Below are 21,530 nucleotides of genomic sequence, written 5' to 3' on the forward strand. Positions count from 1 at the left end.
CTGGATGAGGTATTAGCCATGTGCAACTTATTTTTTTTTTAAGGTTTTATTTATTTATTTGACAAAGAGAGAGAGGGAGAGCACAAGCATGGGGAGCAGCAGGCAGAGGGAGAAGCAAACTCCCCGCTGAGCATGGAGCCCGATGCAGGACTTAATCCCAGGACCCTAGGAGCATAACCTGAGCCAAAAGCAGACACCTAACTGACTCAGCCACCCAGGCACCCCTCACAATAGTCTTCTTTAGATTATAAACATAACTAAGTGGTGAATGTGAAAAAAAAAAATTTCTATTTGCTCAACTCTTCTACTCCTGTGCAAACTCGATCAACAAAAAGATTTTTGTACCTAAGGTAGGAAAGTTGGAACATTTTCCAGCTTTTCCTGAATCTAGTATTATAGCTTTCATTTCATTATTTTAAGGAATATGAGCTCTGTGCATTTCAGAAATACCTATGAAATGTAAATATAAGAACACGCTCCAAAACACCTTGTATTTTCTCCATTTGTAAGTCTCTAGTTATTAACACAAATTGCCACATAGGAAAGAAGGTGATAAGCTCACCCACTTAAGGTCTCTAAGGACCCAAGACTATATGCTGTCTCTCTGCTTTATATCCTGTTTATATTTACACAAAAGCAGTCATTTCACACAGAAATAGTTAATATATATGAATATGTTCACTGTGCTTTGATGGTCTTTTGACTGGGCAAACTGACAATGTTATAGAATGTAAAACTTTCTTTAATAGTAAAGTCTATATGTTGTACTTTGCAGGTAAAAATGATAAACTAATACATCATTTTTACAGGCACAGCTCAGAGATACTACAGGCTGGGTTCCAGACCACCACAATAAGGCAAATATTGCAATAAAGTGAGTCAAATGACTTTTTTGGTGTCCCAGTGCATATAAAAATTATGTTTACACTATACCAAACAATAGTATTAAGTGTACAATAGTATTATGTCTAAGAAAACAATATACATGCCTTAATTGAAAATACTTTATTGCTAAAAGATCCTAACCATCGCCTCAGCTTTCATTAATTAAGTGTAATCTTTTTGCTGCTAGAGGGTCTTGCCTCAATGCTGATGGCTGCTGATGACCCAGGGTGGTTGCTGGTAAACAAAGGGGGTGGCTGTAACAATTTCTTAAGATAAGGCAATAACAACTCTGCCACAGTGATTGACTATTCCTTTCACAAGTGATTTCTCTGTTCCACATGACGCTGTTTGACAGCATTTTACCTACAGAACTTCTTTCAAAACTGGAGTCAACCCTCTCAAACTCTGCCACAGCTTTATCAGCTAAGTTTATGGAATAGTCTAAGTCACTTGTAGTCATTTCAATAATCTTCAGAGCATCTTCCCCAGGAGTGGATTCCATCTCAAGAAGCTATTTTCTCTGCTCAGCCATAGAAGCAACTGGTCATCCATTATAGTTTTATCATGAGCTGGCAGCAACTCAGTCATATCTTCAGGCTCTACTTCTTATTCTAGTTCTCCTGCTATTCCCACCACATCTCCAGTTAGTTCCTCCATTGAAGTCTTAAAGCCCTCAAAGTCATCCAAGAGGTTGAGAAGTTCTTCCAGACTCCTCTGTTAGTGATAATATTTTTACTTCTTCCCAAGAATCACTAATGTTCTTAATGACATCTAGAATGGTAAATCCTTTCCAGAAAGTTTTCAATTTAGTTTGCCCAGAGCTATCAGAGGAATCACTATCTACAGCACCAACTGCCTTACAAAATTTCTTATTTCTTAAACAGTGAGACTTGAAAGTTGAAATGACATCTTAACCCATGGCTGCAGAATGGAGGTAGTGGTGAGCAGGCATGAAAACAACATTAATCTCATTGTACATCTCCAACAGAGCTCTTGGGTGACCAGGTGCATGGTCAGTGTGCACTCATGTTTTGAAAGGAATCTTTTTTTTTTTTTTTTTTCTGATCAGTAGGTCCTAACAGCGGGCTTAAAATATTCAGTAAACCATGTTGTAAACAGATGTGCTGTCATTTGGGTATTGTTGTCCCATTTAGAGAGCACAGGCAGAGTAGATTTAGCATAATTTTTAAGGGCCCTAAGATTTTCAGAGTGGTAAATGATCACTGGTTTCAGCTTCAAGTCACCGGCCACAGTAACTTCTAACCAGATAGTCAATCTGTCCCTCGAAGCTTTGAAGCCAGGCATTGACTTCTCCTATCTAGCTATGAAAATCCTAGATAACTCTTCTTCCAATAGAAGGCTGTTTTGTCTACACTGAAAATCTGTTGTTTAGTGTAGTAGCCACCTTCAGAAGCTAGATCTTCTGGATAACTTGCTGCCTCACCTTGTACTTTTGTGTTACAATGAAGGCTTTTCCTTAAACTTCATGAACCAACCTCTGCTAGCTTCAAACTTTTCTCTGGAAACTTCCTAATCTCTCTCAGCCTTTGCAGAATTCAAGAGTCAGGACCTTGTTCTGGATTAGGCTTTGGCTTCAGGGAATGCTGTGGCTGGTCTGATTTTCTATTAAGACCACTAAAAGGGGTGCCTGGGTGGCTCAGTGGGTTAAGCCTCTGCCTTTGGCTCAGGTCCTGATCTCAAGGTCCTTGGATCAAGCCCTGCATCGGGCTCTCTGCTCAGTGGGGAGCTGCTTCCTCCTCTCTCTCTCTCTCTCTCTGCCTGCCTCTCTGCCTTCTTGTGAGCTCTCTCTGTCAAATAAATAAAATCTTTAAAAAAAAAAAAAAAGACCACTAAAACTTTCTCCATATCAGCAATAAGGCTGTTTTGCTTTCTAATCACTCATATGTTCACTAGAGTAGCATTTCTAATTTCCTTCAAGAACTTAACCATTTGCATTCACAACTTGACTAACTGTTTGGCAGAAGAGGCCTAGCTATCAGCCTATCTTGGCTTTTGGCAGGCCTTCCTCACTAAGTTTAATCATTTCTAGAAAGCTTTTGATTTAATGTGATAGACATGAAACTCTTATTTTCACTTGAACACTTAGAGGTCACTGTAGGATTATTAACTGACCTAATTTCAAGATTATTGTGTTTCAAGGGATAAGGTCAGTGGAGCAGTGAGAACGCACACAACATTTATAGATTAAGTTTTTCATTACATGGGTAGGGTTCATGGCACCCCAAGACAATTCTAGTAGTAAACATCAAAGATCACTGATTAGAGATCACTATACAAATGTAACAATAACAAAAAAGTTTGAAATATTTCAAAAACTATCAAAATGTGACACAGAAACATGAAATAAGTAAATGCTGTGGAAAAAATGGTGCTGATGGACTCGCCCAATGCAAGGTTGCCACAATCTGTAAAAAATGCAACATGTGCAAAGTGCAATGAAATGATGTATGCCTGTTTTAACCTATGTGTGGCTTCATTTATGTCTTCAGAGGTAGTAATTATTTTGCATTAAGCTCCAACTTCTCCCTGAAAGCAACAGAATCTTCTGAAATATATAGTTGGTTGGGGTTAAGGGTGCAATTTGCGGTAAACCTACTCAAGGCCTTATGAATGGATACCCTAAGGAAATGATTCACTGACCACAGATAAAATGGAGCCAATAATCTTCACTGACTTTGTTCCATAGCATATTAACATATGATATTACAGCCCTTAAGCCCTTAACAGATACATTACCCAGCTGGATATTTCCTTCTGATCAACAAATTAGCTATAGGATTTACATAATTTGGACCATCAGCAGTTCTATACACCAAATGAATCACAGCAGGAACAGTAAAATCTGTTCAATAATAAAGAAACCTAAAACTCTAATGAAGTATGCCCACCCAGAATGGAGGAAACACACACACACACACACACACACACACACACACACAGATACACACACACAGACACACACAAACATTGTCCTCATCAGTCAATTTTACCACATTTCTCAGGATGTATTAAAATATCATTGTAGGGACCTTCCATACTGATTTACAATATAAAATAAGTGAAGATAAAGACTAAATGAGAGAAGAATTAACCCACAGAACTCACAAAGATGATTACCTGGTAGTCTGGTTTTGTAAAATAATCCAAAGAGGAGATGTGATCCAAAAAGATGCTGAATTCTGGAGGGAGATGTTTCAACATAAGCCTGTGGTCATACCTCTCCTTAATAGAACCTACTTGCTCCTGGGAAGTAAAGAGAAGAGGAACCAAAGTCAATTTCTCTTGGCAGCTACACATTAACAGCCTCTCAGTAACAGTCTCAAGGGTATGTACTAGAGAATGAGATAGTGAGTAATTAAGTATAAAGCAAGATCTGAGCTCCGACTAATAGCTTAATGTACATTGCTTTATGGGGGGAGGGAAGACTGTAATGAATAACCAAAAGGGTAACACAAGAGTTCTGCATCAGTGAATGGACAGTCTGCCAAAATAAAGAGTCGATCTTCAATCTAGTATATACTTTTTTAATCAACACATGTTTACAGTTTCCAAATTAAACAAAATAATGTAACAATTAAAATTTAAAAGCTTACATGACTTATAAAAAGAAAAAAGGAGAACTAGGGAAAAGAAAAGCTCTGAGGGAAAGCTAGAAATCCGATCAAAAGCAATGATTTAGGGGCACCTGGTTGGCTCAGTGGGTTAAGCCGCTGCCTTCGGCTCAGGTCATGATCTCAGGTTCCTTGGATCGAGCCCCCCATCAGGCTCTCTGCTCAGCAGGAAGCCTGCTTCCCCCCTCTCTCTCTGCCTGCCTTTCTGCCTACTTGTGATCTCTGTCTGTCAAATAAATAAATAAAATCTTAAAAAAAAATAAAAAGCAATGATTTAACAGATCCTTAAATGAGTATTCTTCATGTATGTAGAAAAAAATCATAACATTAATTAGATCTTTAATATCAGCTTAATTTTAGCTATTTTATGTAAGTATATTCTCATCCATTATGTCTACCCGGGAGAAAATTTTATTCCTTCCCTTACCAAAACTGTTATTTCCACTTCCATTTCCAAAATTACCTTGTCCTTTATTTTTCTCCAAGGCAGCTGACCAACCACAAACTCCACCAACATGTAGAATAAGGACCAAAGGTCATCATGTCTTCCCATTTCCTTTATAAGCCAAAGAGAATTCAGTCACGTTATGTAACTACTCCTTTTGAGTATATTACATTGTCTAAGGACTAACCATTGTGTTTCGTCTTATTAGGCTTAAAAATTGTAATGTATTTCCCATAAAATCTTCTAGTAAATATATCTACATAGCTATCTATAACAATGTACATATCAGAATAGATAGAACAAAATACTTTTTGCTACAAAGAACAACCCAAAACCCAGAAATGCTGGAAATGTAATTAACAGCTCGTTAATTAATAAATGGGTTCATTAAGAAGGGAAAGTGGTTGCCAAGAGCTGAGGGAAAGGGGAAGGGCGAATTAGCATTTAACAGGTATGGAGTTTCACTGCTGCAAAATGAAAAAAGTCCCAGGGGCGCCTGGGTGACTCAGTGGGTCATGCCTTCGACTGGGCCTCTGCCTTCGGCTCAGGTCATGATCCCAGGGCCCTGGGATCGAGCCCCACATTGGGCTCTCCGCTCAGTGGAAGCCTGCTTCTCTTCCTCTCTCTCTGCCTCCCTCTCTGTCTACTTGTGATCTCTGGCTGTCAAATAAATAAATGAAATCGTTTAAAAAAAAAATGAAAAAAGCTCTAGAACTCTGTTGCTCACTAATATGAATATACTTAACACTGCTGAACTGTGAGCTTAAAAATGGTTAATGTGGATGGCAGCTACACTGGTGAGCAAAGCATAATATACAGAGTTGTTGTATCACTGTGTTGTACACCAAAAACTATTGTTACACTGTGTGACAACTATACTAAAAGAAAGAAAGAAAGAGAATGAATGAATATGGATAACATGGTAAATTTAATGTGATAATGTTTTTTATCACAATAATAAATAAAGAAAGCAAATTCGAGGAGCCAAAATTAAAGAGAAAGCTGGAAACAAGAGAAGCAAGCTGATGGGGAAGCTTTGGTTTTAGGGGACTCTGTTACAGGTTTTGTCAACCAGGGTTTTAACAGTGAGGAAAGGGACAGCTGTAAAAGCACTGAGCCTACACAAGATAGGAGTTGTAACTGAGACACCTTCTCTTAGGCCCTCACCAAACAGTTTGGACCCTCTCAGGGCTCTCTCTACTGGTATATATCTGGTATATACATTATATCTGGTATATACATTATACTACAGTAATTGTTTTTTCTGTAAAATTTAACCACTATCAAAAGGATAAAGTAAGTAATTAAAAACATTGTCCCCTCCAAAAAAAAAAACATTGCCCTGAAAATTTGCGGTGACAGACCTGTCCTTCACTCAGATTTGGGGTTTAAATTTATACCACTTGTGTGGTTTGGGAAACAAAATCCAGAAATTTTTTTATGGGTGAATCTGTCCTGTAGTAATGACAGATGTAAATGAAAATCCTCTCAAGATAAAAGCACCTTTAAATTCAGGCCTCAAAGAAGTCCTATAGACTAAGACCCAACAAATATAAGCTGCTTATTCAGAAGTATAAAATACATTAAGAAGCAAGCTATCAAAAGCTAATGGCAAGAGAAATTATAGAGCAGAATTAGATATCCAAGAATTGCAGATATGGAATTATAGGATAAAGAATACAAAATTAAAATGTTTAAAATGCTTAAGCAACAGGCGCCTAGGTGGCTCAGTCACTAAGCATCTGCCTTTGGCTCAAGTCATGATCTCAGGGTTCTGGGATTGAGCCCCACATCAGGCTACCTGCTCTGTGGGGAGCCTGCTTCTCCCTCTCCCACTCCCCCTGCTTGTGTTCCCTCTCTCTCCCTCACTGTGTCTCTCTGTGTCAAATAAATAAAGTCTTTTAAAAAAAATGCTTAAGCAAAAAATGGAATCAAAGTCATAAGATAGGATCCATACCCTATCTAAAAAAATAAAAAGACCAGTTTGATTTCAAAAAGGACCAAAAAGAACATCGAGAAATTAAAAATTCAATGGCTAGGTTAGAAAGCTGATCAAAAACAGCAAAAAAAAATTAATTAATTATTAATTAATGAACAGGAAGACAGATCCGAAGAAATTATCTAGAACACAACACAGAGACACAAGAGAAAATCTGAGAATGAATTTCAGAGGCATGGAAGACAGAACAAGAAGATCTAACTTAATACATCAATTTGAGATATGAAAAAAGAGGTATTAAAAAAAAAGGGGGGAAAGGCAATATTTAAAGAAGAAATGTCTGAGAATCTTCCAGAATCTATGAAAGATGTGAATGTTCAGATTTAGGATGCACAACAAATCCCAAACTGAATAATTATAAAGAAATCCATGTGTAGGCACATTCTAACTTATCTGTAGAACAGCAAAGACAAAAAGCAGATACCTAAAATGTTGAAGAACAAGGATAAATTAAATGCAAAATAACAATGAACAAAGATCTTCTGAATAGCAACCACAGAACCAGAAGACAGAATTTCTTCAAATTACTGAGACAAAACAAATATTAATAAAGGACTGAAATGTAGGACAACAATGTAGTGAACAGAGTTCAAGTAGTTTGAAAAGTCCTATACTGTCTGGGAATCATTCATGTTAAAAGTTGAAGATTAAAGTATCCAAAAAAAATGAAATGGAGTATATTTTTACTTTTTTTAAATTTGTGGAGATTTCTAAAGGTAAAAATATATTATCTTTCTACTAGATATTCTGGAAATGCTTATATAGCTATTATGATCTCTGGAAATGTTTATGCTTATCTCAGAAAAAATGTCCTATTTCAAACATTCCAATGTGGACCAAAATTTTAAACAGAATTAACTAAAAAGCTTAGTAAGTCTAAAGGTTTTTAAGAATGTATCTGGAAAATAAGAGTACTTTCTTTTCAAGACAAAATAACTGACTAGATGCCTTATCTTTTTCTAAGTTTATTTGTTTTTTGGTAATCTCTACACCCAACATGGGGCCCAAACTCACAACCCTGAGATCAAGTCACATGCTCTTCTGACTAAACCAGCCAGGCACGTACCCTAATTGATGCCACAAATTAATACAACACTGAATCAAACCAAATGAGCTGAAATGCTTGACAGAGTGCTACATTATTCACTGATAAAAATACTTTTCCTATTTTCAATTTATAATCACATTATTAGAAACAAAATTAACTGGAGCATAATATAAGACCACAGTGTACTCTTCCTACTATAGTTAGCATTAGTCAAATTTTCATTAAATTTCATTATTTTGGCTTCACAGAACAAGAGTAAGGTAAGATGAAGAAAAGATTTCTCTTTATTTTATAAGGGAATGACATGTTAAACTTCTCACCTCCAACCAGGGAAGTTCAAGGATTAAGAATCCACAAAATACCCAACTTTCCTACTCATAATTAAGGTTCAGAATGGGGGAAAAAAATCAGAGAACAAAAGGAGCAAAGTAAAAAAAAAAGAGAGAGAGAGAGAGAGACTTTAAAATGTTTACCCAAGAAGTATCATTTCCCAGAAAAATTTGAAAGTAGTTTGTACTTGAGATCTTCATGAAAAGAAAAGGTTTAATGGAGAGGGGATACCACAGATTAGATGCATACTACAGATAAAATGATGACCCCTATATTTCAAGGTATTGGAAGTATGATATTCCCTAATAACTTCTTCTTAAGATTAGAATGCAGATGTTTTACTTCTTCAAAATTCTGTATCAGATTTGTTAATACTTATACCTAATTAAGGACACAAGGTTCCCTACACACACATACACACATTCTTAGCTATTATCTTCTCTGGCAAATACACTTTATTTTTTATGTAGCTGTACACATCTATCATCTACTATACATACTATGGTACATTAGTATTACTAACACCTAACTCTCTGCTCCCAAGCACCTTCCATACTTGTGTATCTGATGTAAAAAAGTCAATCTCATTCAAGTAATCAGCATGCTTATATAGATATGATTAGTTCAGATACCTACCCTGTTTCGATGAGCGTTGATTGATGCATAACGAACTGTCCCTCGAAAGCCTGCCACAGCTCGAGGCTACAACACCACCAAGAAAAGAGTAATAAAATGAGCTTCAAATAGCAAAAGACTCAGCACACCCAAACCCATTAAGTAGAAGGGAGAAACATGCATTACTGTCACAATAAAATACTACTTAAATTTCTAATTTTTTTATTGCAAAATTACAGAAAATTAGAGAGTTATCTCTAAATCATGTTAAAAAACTACTAGCATTTTAATTATCAGGGAGTCCCATTTTTTTGTACCTGCATTTTAAAGTAAAGCAGCATTTATGACAATTCTGTACAACAAATTTAGAAAACACTAAATACTTTCATATATCCAGAATCATGCCAAGCATTGTAGTATATACACTAATATTCAGGCTCTGATTACATTTAAGCACAGTAAGACCATAAGGAGTCTGCAAGTAAAGATGCCAACCTATGTCTTGGCTATTTCACTCAAACTCAACTTGAAGACGATGGCAACTTATATCCTTCCCTATATGTGCAATTCATATATTCATAAATCAAGTTACTGGGTAACTATTACATGCCAGGTACTAAAATAATCCAAACATGAATAATACATGATCCCAATTCTTGGAGAGCTCAACTTAGAATAAAGTCTAAACTTTTCTTATTTGGCCTACAAGAGTTCCATGATTTGGCACTGGCCTCATTCCCAAACAGATTTACTTACAGTTTCTCCTACAACCAACTGTGTACCTAGCTTATTCTGCTATTCTCTCCAGTGAAAAGCCAACACTTTACCTTCAATGGCTGACTCTTCTACCCAACACCAAGCCCTCTGCTCAAATGTCACCTCCTCAGAGAAGTACTCCTTAATCGACCTAATCTAAAATACTACCCACCCCCTTCAATGCCACTCCATTCTTTTTTACTCTGCTTTATTTTTTTTTCTCATAATACCTTTCCTTACCTAAAATTAATTTTATTTAGACTTTTACTTATTTGTTCACTGCCTATTTTATTTCATTGAAATATAGACTCTGTGATGACAAGGTCTTGGTTTGCTCATTTCACAGACACAGAAACAGGCTCTGAGAAGTAACTAAATTTATCTGAACACACAGAATCAGTAGGTGATAAAACAAGCATCAACCAAGGTCTTCTGACTTAAAATCATACACTGTTTCCACTCTACTGCTTCACAAGGATCAAGTCAGTATCCTAAAGATTCAATATGAAAACTTGACAAACCTGAAAATGACCACAGCCAATAACTTTCATTAGTAGAGGTTTTTCCCCCAGTAACTGTTAATTATCTTCAATTAAGATGTGTTACTGTTATAATCAGAAAAAGAGTATAATAAATGTTCTTTTAAAAATCTTTACCTACCAGAATCATTCTGGTCACATGTTGTAAGATAGACATTCTATGTGTTCTTCCTTTTCTATGTGTTCTTCCACATATATTTTTGTAATATATGTGTTATCTTTTCAAATTAGTTTTCCATTTATTTCTTGTTTCATGAAATTCTGTCTTCTCTTTTTAAAAATTTTCATTCCATTTCATTTTGAAATAAGCTCCATGGGGCTTGACCCCACGACCCCAAAATCAAGAGTCACATACTCTACTGACTGAGCCAACCAAGTGCCCTTCTCTTTCCATTTTAATTACTCCTTTTTGTTTTTGTCTTAAGATTTAACAATTTAAAAAATATTCTTGGGGCACCTGAGTGGCTCAGAGGGTTAAGGCTCTGCCTTCAGTTCAGGTCATGATGCCAGGATTGTGGGATGGAGCCCCGCCATCCGGCTCTCTGCTAGGCGGGGAACCTGCTCCCCTCCCCCCACCCTCTGCCTACTGCTCTGCTTACTTGTGATCTCTCTCTGCCAAATAAATAAATAAAATCTTCAAAAAAATATTCTTTGTATTTAATGATAATGCTCATTAATCAAAAGTTCCTGTGATATATTTAAATCCCTTTTCTCACCTGACACTCATTGACAATCATAGTCAGTAGATCTCAATATTTTCCTACAATATCACAACTAACAGGAATAGCTAATATTCTCAATCTGATGGAACTTTGAGATCAGAGATTTCTTTTTCAAACAAAGATGTATAAGATTATACACAAAAGCCTACTGTCAACTCTATTCAGTAGATAACATTTCACTGGTTTTACTTTTATTCATTACCTGACAAGAACATTCACTAACAAAAATGTTTTCATAGCATGTACTTTTTCCCAGTTATTTTCACTCCAGTAACTATCAGGATAAAAATCTCCAGAGCTATTACCACACTATGCAATCCAGTCCACAGTTAATTGGACACCTAGATGTCCCCCTGATAGATTCTAGCCAAGACAAACCCAGGAGACTCTTTCCAGTTAAGAATACCCCTGACTTTGCTTCTGTCATGGAAAGGTTGGGCCAGAGAGAAAAAGAGATCAGCTGTTTAGAAAGATCTTGATGTGATTCATCAAAGAAATAATGCCAGGTCAAGAAAATTCAGCATCAACCCACCTGGGAAAAACAGCCATATATAGAACTACTTCTAATTTAAAGCAGATTATAATTAAGATCATTAGCAAAGTACAATAAGCTATGAAAGCCTAGAAATGGAAAGCATTAGTTCCATTTGGTGAGAGGGGAGAAGGAAAAGTCCTGCTGAAGAAGAAATAATCTTAAGAATAAGCAACATTTAATGGGGCCTTAAAATAGATGATCTCTTGACTGTCCAGGAAAAGCTCTCAGTTCTTCCCCCTGAGGATAATATTAGCTGTGGGTCTTTCATACATGACCTTCATGATGTTGAGGTATGTCCCTTCGCTATGACTTTGTTGAGGGTTTTTTAATCAAGAATAGATACTGTGGATTGTCAAATGCTTTTTCTGCATCTATTGAGAGGACCACATGGTTGTTATCCTATTTTTTTTTTAAGATTTTATTTATTTATTTGACAGAGAGAGATCACAAGTAGGCAGAGAGGAAGGCAGAGAGAGAGAGAGGAGGAAGCAAGCTCCCTGCTGAGCAGAGAGCCCAATGCGGGCTCAATCCCAGGACCCTGAGATCATGACCTGAGCCGAAGGCAGCGGCTTAACCCACTGAGCCACCCAGACGCCCATATCCTATTATTTTTTTGTTTTGTTTTGTTTTTTAAAGATTTTATTTATTCATTTGACACAGAGAGATCACAAGTAGGCAGAGAGGCAGGCAGAGAGAGAGAGAGGAGGAAGCAGGCTCCCCGCGGAGCAGAGAACCCGATGCGGGACTCGATCCCAGGACCCTGAGATCATGACCTGAGCCGAAGGCAGTGGCTTAACCCACTGAGCCACCCAGGCGCCCTCCTATTATTTTTTTAAAGATACTATTTATTTGAGAGAGAGAGCACAAGCAGGGGGAGGGGCAGAGGGAGAAGGACAAGCAGACTCCCCACCGAGCACAGAGCCCAATGCAGGGCTCAATCCCAGGACCCTGAGATCATGACCTGAGACAAAATCGGAAGTCAGACACTTAACCAACTGAGCCATCCAGGCACCCCCTTATTCTTTCTATTACTAATGTGGTGTATCATGTTGATTGATTTGTGAATACTGAACCACCCCTAGAGCCCAAAAATAAATCTCACTTGGAGGTTTTTCAAATAGTTAAAAAGAGTTACCCAATGACCCAGCAATTGCCCTACTAGGTATTTACACAAAGGATACAAAAACACAGATTCAAAGGGTTACATGCACTCCAATTTTTATAGCAACACTATCAACAATAGCCAAACTATGGAAACAGCCCAGATGTCCACTGACTAATGAATGGATAAAGATGATGTGGTGTATATACACAGTGGAATATTACACTTAGCCATCAAAGAGAATGAAATCTTGCCATCTGGAACAACTTGGATGGAGGTAGAGTGTATTATGCTAAGTGAAATAAGTCACTCAAAGGAAGACAAATACCATGACTTCACTCATATGTGGAATTTAAGAAACACAACAGACCAACATATTGGATGGGGGAAAAAGAGAGATAGGGAAACAAACCATAAGAGACTTTTTTAAAAGATTATATTTAGTTATTTGAGAGAAATAGAGTGTGCATGAGAAGTGGAAAAGGAGAAAGAGAGGCAGAGAATCTCCACTTGATCTTAGCCCAAAGGCTGAGAAGTGTATGAGGCAGAGAATCTCAAGTTGAGCTTGATCCCATGACCCCAAGACTATGACCTGAGCCAAAACCAAGAGCTGGACACTCAACTGATTGAGCCACCCAGGCACCCCAACCATAAGAAACTCTTAAAGATATAATAAACCACGGGTTGATGGAAGGAGGTGGGTAGGGGATTAGCTAGATGGGTGGTGGGCATTAAGGAAGGCACTTGTTATGATGAGCACTGGGTGTTGTATGTAAGTGATGAACCATGGAATTCTACTCTTAAAACCAATACTGCACTGTACTGTTAACCAACTAGAATTTAAATAAAAATTTGAAAAAGAAAAAAACTAAGTGATCTCTTGAAACCTCCCTAACTAATGGCAATTGGGCAATATCTATCAAAATTTCAAAGGCACTCATTCTTTTTGAAAAAGTCATGTCACTTCTGGAAATTTATATTACATATATACTTGCATATATGCAAAAATAACGGACATAACACATTCACTCACTACATTAATGTTTGTGTTAGCAAAAGACTGAAAGTAACCCATATGTTCACAAATACGTTCACAGACTGATGAAATAAATTACAATACATCCTTAAAACAGAATACACTTTGCAGCTTTACAAAAGAATGAAGACGCTCTATATCCTGACATGGAAAGATCTTGTACATACACTGTGGAAAAAAAGACAAGTGCAGAATGTACATCATGCACCTTTTAAATCAAAAAGAGAAAAATGAGAATATACATTCATCTATATTGCATATTCAAAAAGAAATTCTGGAAGAATACATTAAAGAAAAAATAAAAATATAGTAACCTAAAGGTTTGAAGAAGGCATAAGAGTAGTATAGAAAATGAATGCATTTGGGATAGCAGGGATGAAAGAGAGATTTGTTTCATTGCTTCTTACCATTTAGTTTTTTTCAAGTCAATTTTCAAGGTACAGTGTATTCCTATCACCCCAAGAGTTCTCTTTTTTTAAAATTACATATAATATATTATTTGTTTCAGGGGTACAAACCTGCGATTCATCAGTGTTGCACAATTCACAGAACTCACCATAGCACATACCCTCCCCAATATCCATCACCCAACTACCCCATCCCCATCCCCTCCACTGTAGCAACCCTTAATTTGTTTTCTGAGGTTAAGAGTCTCTATAGTTTGTCACCCTCTCTGGTTTGATCTTGTTTCATTTTTCCCTCCCTTCCCCTATGATCCTCTGTCTTGTTTCTCAAATTCCTCTTATCAGTGAGATCAAATGATAATTGTCTTTCTCTGACTTATTTCACTTAGCTAATACCCTCTAGTTCCATCCACGTCATTACAAATGGCAAGATTTCGTTTTTGATGGCTGCGTAATATTCCTGTGTGTGTGTGTGTGTGTGTGTGTGTGTGTGATATCTTCTTTATCCATTCATCTGTCAATGGACATCTAGGTTCTTTCCAAAGTTTGGCTATTGTGGATATTGCTGCTATAAACATTCAGGTGCACATGCCCCTTTGGATCACTACATTTGTATCTTTGGGGTAATACCCAGAAGTGCAATTCCTGGGTCATAGGGTAGCTTCTTTTTGAAGAACCTCCATAATGTTTTCCATAGTGGCTGCACCAGCTTACATTCCCACCAACAGCGGAGGAGGGTTCCCCTTTCTCCGCATTCTTGCTGACATCTGTTGTTTCCTGACTTATTAATTTTACCCATACTGACTGATGTGAGGTGCTGTATCATTGAGTTTTTTTTTTTAATAAACATATATTTTTATCCCCAGGGGTACAGGTCTGTGAATCGCCAGGTTACACATTTCACAGCACTCACCAAAGAACATACCCTCCCCAATGTCCATAGCCCCACCCCCCTTCTGTCAACTCCCCTCCCCCCAGCAACCCTCAGTTTGTCTTGTGAGATTAAGAGTCACTTCCCTGATGCCAAGTGATTGTGAGCACTTTTTCATACGTCTGTTGGCCATTTGGATGTCTTCTTTGCAGAAATGTCTGTTCATGTCTTCTGCCCAATTCTTGACTGGATTATTTTTTCTTTGGGTGTTGAGTTTGATAATTTCTTTATTGATTTTGTATACTAGCCCTTTATCTGATATGTCATTTGCAAATATCTTCTCCCATTCTCTCGGTTGTCTTCAGTTTTGTCGACTGCTTCTTTTGCTGTGCAAAAGTTTTTTTATCTTGATGAAGTCCCAAGAGTTCATTTTTGCCCTTGTTTCCCTTGCCTTTGTTGATGTGTCTAGGAAGAAGTGGTTGCAGCTGAGGTCGAAAATGTTGCTACCTGTATTCTCCTCAAGGATTTTGATGGATTCCTGTCTCACATTGAGGTCTTTCATCCATTTTGAGTCTATTTTGTGTGTGGTATAAGGAAATGGTCCAGTTTCAATATTCTGCATGTGGCTGTCCATTTTCCCCAACACCATTTGTTGAAAAGATTATCTTTTTTTTTTTAAAGATTTTATTTATTTATTTGACAGACAGAGATCACAAGCAGGCAGAGAGGAGGCAGAGAGAGAGAGAAGGAAGCAGGCTCCCTGCCGAGCAGAGGGCCGGACGTGGGGCTCGATCCCAGGACCCTGTGACCATGACCTGAGCTGAAGGCAGAGGCTTTAACCCACTGAGCCACCCAGGCACCCCAAGATTATCTTTTTTTGATTGGATGTTCTTTCCTGCTTTGTCAAAGATTAGTTGAGCATAGAGTTCAGGGCTTCTACTTCTGGGCTCTCTATTCTGTTCCACCGATCTATGTGTCTGTTTTTGTACTATGGTACCATACTTTCTTGATGATTACAGCATTGTGGTAGAGCTTGAAGTCTGGAAATTGTGACACTGCCAGCTTTGGTTTTCCTTTTCAACATTCCTCTGGCTATTTAGGGCCTCTTCTGATTCCACATAAATTTTAGGATTTTGCTCCATTTCTTTGAAAAAAGTTGATATTTTTATAGCGATTGCATTAAATGTGTAGATTGCTATAGATAGCATAGATATTTTCATAACATTTGTTCTTCCAATCCATGACCATGGAACGTTTTTCCATTTCTTTGTGTCTTCCTCAATTTCTTTCATGAGTATGCTACACTTTTCTGAGTATAGATTCTTTGCCTCTTTGGTAAGATTTATTCCGAGGGATATTATGGCTTTGGGTGCAATTGTAAATGGGATCAACTTCTTAATTTCTCTTCCTTCTGTCTCATTGTTGGTGTATAGAAATCTAATTGATTTCTGTGCATTGATTTTATATCCTGACACTTTACTGAATTCCTGTATGAATTCTAGCAGTTTGGGGGTGGAGTCTTTGGGGTTTTTCTTATAAAGTATATCATCTGCAAAAAGTGAGAGTTTGACTTCCTCTGTGCCAATTCAGATGCCTTTCTTTCTCTTTGTTGTCTGATTGCTAAGGCTAGGACTTCCAGTACTATGTTGAATAGCAGTGGCAATCGTGGACATCCCTGCTGTGTTCCTGACCTTAGGGGAAAAGTTCTCAGTTTTCTCCCATTGAGAATGATATTTGCTGTGGGTTTTTCATAGATAGCTTTTACGATATTGAGGTATGTACCCTCTATCCCTACACTGTGAAGAGTTTTAATCAAGAAAGGATGCTACACTTTGTCAAATGCGTTTTCTGCATCTACTGAGATTATCATATGGTTCTTGTTCTTTTCTTTATTAATGTACTGTATCACATTGATTTATTGGCAGATGTTGAACAAACCTTGCAGCCCTGGAATAAATCCCACTGGGTCGCGGTAAATAATCCTTGTAATGTATTGTTGGATCCTACTGGCTAGTATTTTGGTGAGAATTTTCACATTGGTGTTCAGCAAGGATATTGGTCTGTAATTCTCTTTTTTGATGGGGTCTTTGTCTGGTTTGGGGATCAAAGGAATGCTGGCCTCATAAAATGAGTTTGATAGTTTTTCTTACATTTCTATTTTCTGGAACAGTTTCAGGAGAATAGGTATATTCTTCTTTAAATGTTTGGTAGAATTCCCCTTGGAATCCATCTGGTCCTGGGCTCTTGTTTGTTGGGAGATTTTTGATTACTGCTCCAATCTCCTTACTGGTTATGGGTCTGTTCAGGTTTGCTATTTCTTCATGGTTCAGTTTTGGTAGTTTATATGTCTCTAGGAATGCCTCCATTTCTTCCAGATTGTCTAATTTGCTGGCACATAGTTGCTCATAATATTTTCTCATAATTATATTTCTTTGGTGTTGGTTGTGATCTCGCCTCTTTCTTTTTTTTTTAAAGATTTTATTTATTTATTTGACAGACAGAGATCACAAGTAGGCAGAGAGGCAGGCAGAGAGAGAGGGGGAAGCAGGCTCCCCACTGAGCAGAGAGCCCAATCCCAGGACCTTGAGATCATGACCTGAACCAAAGGCAGAGGCTTAACCCACTGAGCCACCCAGGTGCCCCAGGGGGTTTATCTTATTAATTCTTTCTTTCTTTCTTTCTTTCTTTTTTTTTTAAGATTTTTATTTATTTATTTGTCAGAGAGAGAGCGAGCGAGAGCGAGCACAGGCAGACAGAGTGGAAGGCAGAGTCAGAGGGAGAAGCAGGCTCCCTGCGGAGCAAGGAGCCTGATGTGGGACTCGATCCCGGGATGCCGGGATCATGACCTGAGCCGAAGGCAGCTGCTTAACCAACTGAGCCACCCAGGCGTCCCTTATTAATTCTTTCAAAGAAAGAAGCAGCTCCTAGTTTCCTTGACCTATTCTACTGACTGTTCTTTAGGTTTCTATTTCATTGATTTCTGCTCTAATCTTTATTATTTCTCTTCTCCTGCTGGGTTTAGGCTTTCTTTGCTGTTCTTTCTCTAGCTCCTTTACATGTAGGCTTAGGTTGTGTACTTGAGACCTTTCTTGTTTCTTGAGAAAGGCCTGTGTTGCTATATACTTTCCTCTTAGGACTGCCTGTGTTGCATTCCAAAGATTTTGAACAGTTGTGTTTTCATTTTCATTTGTTTCCATGATTTTTTAAAATTTTTCTTTAATTTTCTGGTGGACCCATTCATTCTTTAGTAGGCTGCTGTTTAGCCTCCTTTGACTTCTTTCCAACTTTCCTTTTGTGATTGAGTTCCAGTTTCAAAGCACTGTGGTCTGGAAATATGCAGGGAATGATCCCAATCTTTTGGTACTGGTTGAGAACTGATTTGTGACCCAGGATGTGATCTATTCTGGACAATGTTCCATGTGCACTAGAGAAGAATGTGTATTCTGTTGCTTCAGGATGGAATGTTCTGAATATATCTGAGAAGTCCATTTGGTATAGTGTGTCATTCAAAGCCTTTATTTCTTTGTTGATCTTTTGCTTACATGATCAGTTCATTTCAATGAGGGGCATCTTAAAGTCCCCTACTATTTTTGTATTATTGTCAATGTGTTTCTTTGATTTTGTTATTATTTGGTTTATATAATTAGCTGCTCCCATTTTAGGAGCATAGATATTGTTAGATCTTCTTGTTGGATAGACCCTTTAAGTATGATATAGTGTCCTTCCTCATCCCTTATTACAGTCTTTGATTTAAAATTTAATTTGTCTGATATAAGGATTGTCACCCAGCTTTCTTTTGCTGTCCATTAGCATGGTAAATGGTTTTCCACTCCCTCACTTTAAATCTGGAGGTGTCTTGGGTCTAAAATGAGTTTCTTGCAGATAGCATATCAATGGGTCTTTTTTTAAAAAATTTTATTTATTTATTTGACAGACAGAGATCACAAGTAAGCAAAGAGGCAGGCAGGGCGGGGGGCGGGGGAGGCAGGCTCCCTGCGAAGCAGAGAGCCCGATGTGGGGCTCGATCCCAGGACCCTGGGATCATGACCTGAGCCAAAGGCAGAGGCTTTAACCCACTGAGCCACCCAGGAGCCCCTCAATGTGTCTTGTTTTTTTATCCAATCTGATACTTTGTGTCTTTTGATTGGGGTATTTAGCCCATTTACATTCAGGGTAACTACTGAAAGTATGAATTTAGTGCCATTGTATTGCCTATAAGGTCACTGTTACTGTATAGTGTCTCTGTTCTTTCTGGTCTATGTTACTTTTAGGCTCTCTCTTTGCTTAGAGGACCCCTCTTGGTATTTCCTTTAGGGCTGGTTTGGTGTTTGCAAATTCTTTTAGTTTTTGTTTGTCCTGGAAGCTTTTATCTTTCCCTCTATTTTCAATGACAGCCTAGCTGGATATAGTACTCTTGGCTGCATATTTTTCTCATTTAGTGCTCTGTATATATCATGCCAGTCCTTTCTGGTCTGCCAGGTCTCTGTGAATAGGTCTGCTGCCAATCTAATGTTTCTACCATTGTAGGTTATTGACCTCTTGTCTGGAGCTGCTTTCAGGATTTTCTCATTGTCTCTGAGACTTGTAAGTTTTATTATTAGATGATGGGGTATTGACCTATTTTTATTGATTTTTAGGGGGAATTCTCTGTGCCTCCTGGATTTTGATGCTTGTTTCTGTGCCCAAACTGGGGATGCTCTCCACCATATACCTTTTGATCCTTTCTCTCTTTCTTCTGCTTCTGGGATCCCAATTATTCTAATATTGTTTCATCTTATGGTACCACTTATCTCTTGAATTCTCCCCAAGTGGTCCAGTAATTATCTCTCTTTTTCCTCATCTTCTTTATTCTCCATCAATGGGTCTTCTATATCACTAATTCTCTCTTTGTTATCCTCGTTTATCCTAGCAGTTAAGACTCCACTTTTTACTGTACTTCATTAATACCCTTTTTGATTTGAATTAGATTTTAGTTCTTTTATTTCTCCAGAGAGGGATTTTCTAGTATTTATGCTTTTTTCAAGCCCAGCTCACATCTTTATAATCATCATTCTGAACTCTAGTTCCAACATCTTATTAATGTCTGTGTTGATTAGGTACCTGGCAGTCAGTACTGCCGCTTGTTCCTTTTTTTGAGGTGAGTTTTTCCATTCTGTCATTTCGTCCAGAGAAGAATAGGTGAATGAGAGAACAAAATGCTAAAAGGGTAAGAACAACCCCAGGAAAATATTTGGAGACCCAAAACTGGGGGGAAAGAAAGAAAGAAAGAGAGAAAGAAAAGGAATATGATCAAGTTGGTGAACAGAACAGAGCCACACATTAAATTTTGGGTGTATTGTAGTCAGTTAAAAGAAACTGCCTCCCAAAATTTTAAAGAAAGAAAAACTTTTATATATACACAAAAATAAGGGTAAATATTGAAAGGATGACTGTAAAGATAAGAATTTTAAATATTTTTAAAAAGGAATTGATAAGAAGTTGGCTGATAAAATAATTAATTTTTTTTTTTTTTAAAGATTTTATTTATTTATTTGACAGAGAGAGATCACAAGTAGGCAGAGAGGCAGGCAGAGAGAGAGGAGGAAGCAGGCTCCCTGCTGAGCAGAGAGCCCGATGCGGGACTCGATCCCAGGACTCTGAGATCATGACCTGAGCTGAAGGCAGCGGCTTAACCCACTGAGCCACCCAGGCGCCCAAAATAATTAATTTTTTAAAAAAGGAGAGAATGTGATCAGGTGGGAGACTAGAACAAAACCACACACTAGAATTAGGGTATATTTTGGTCTATTAGAAGAAACTGTATCCCAAAATTTTAAAGAAAGAAAAATTTATGTATATACAAAAAATAACATTAAATAAAATGAATAGAATATGACTGTAAAAATGAAAATTAAAAAAGACTTAAAAATGAATTGATAAGATGTTGGTTGCAAAAGGAAAGAAGAAAATTTTTAAAAATAGGAAAAGAAAAAAATAAAGAAAAATTTAAAAATTAACTTTGAAAGACTCAAGAATCATGGAGAAAAAGCCATGAATTCTATATGCTGTATTTCCCTAGCACTGGATTTTTACAGTTCTCACTGATCAGTAAATTTGGCCTTGGCTGGATGTTCTTGCTGATCTTCTGGGGGAGGGGCCTGTTGCAATGATTCTCAAATGTCTTTGCCAGAGGTGGACTTGCACAGCCCTTGCCAGGGGCCAGGCTAAGTAATCTGCTTGGGTTTGTGCTTGGTAGCTTTTGTTCCTTGAAAGCTTTCTGTAGAGCTTTGGACGATGGGAATGAAAATAGTGGCCCTCCAATCTCTGGGCCAGAGGAGCCAAAAGCTTGGGGCCCCACTCCTCACTGTACCCTGAGAGAAAAGTAGTCAATCACTGCTGTCTCCCTGGTCTCCCGTACACTCTGTGCTCAACCAGCTTGTAACCGAATGTTTCTATCTCTGACACATGACCCTATTTGAAGTTTCCAAACCCAGTAGATTCCTGTGGTGCGCTGCCATGCCACTCCTCCCAGGGGAAGAAGAGGCGTCTCCCTGGATCTGCCGCTCACAGGGTCCCTGCTCGAAGAGCAGTGGTCAGACTGTACCTCAGATCAGAGTTTATGACAACCCTGA

The 21,530-nt window shown here is 37.9% G+C and overlaps 1 protein-coding gene across 3 annotated transcripts in view; it reads right to left on the reverse strand.

The window, feature by feature from the left end:
- The window catches only part of TTBK2 (tau tubulin kinase 2), a 159,405-nt gene that overhangs the window by 41,442 nt on the left and 96,433 nt on the right, over positions 1–21,530 (reverse strand). For all 3 annotated transcript variants that reach the window (XM_032343454.1, XM_032343455.1, XM_032343456.1), the window contains 3 exons: positions 8,976–9,041; positions 4,981–5,073; positions 4,024–4,149 (listed from right to left, as the gene is read on the reverse strand). In XM_032343454.1, the coding sequence (XP_032199345.1) occupies positions 4,024–4,149; positions 4,981–5,073; positions 8,976–9,041 (285 nt within the window). The remainder of the gene's footprint in view (positions 1–4,023; positions 4,150–4,980; positions 5,074–8,975; positions 9,042–21,530) is intronic.

Source organism: Mustela erminea, chromosome 5 (genome assembly GCF_009829155.1).
Source record: "Mustela erminea isolate mMusErm1 chromosome 5, mMusErm1.Pri, whole genome shotgun sequence".
Taxonomy (NCBI): domain Eukaryota; kingdom Metazoa; phylum Chordata; class Mammalia; order Carnivora; family Mustelidae; genus Mustela; species Mustela erminea.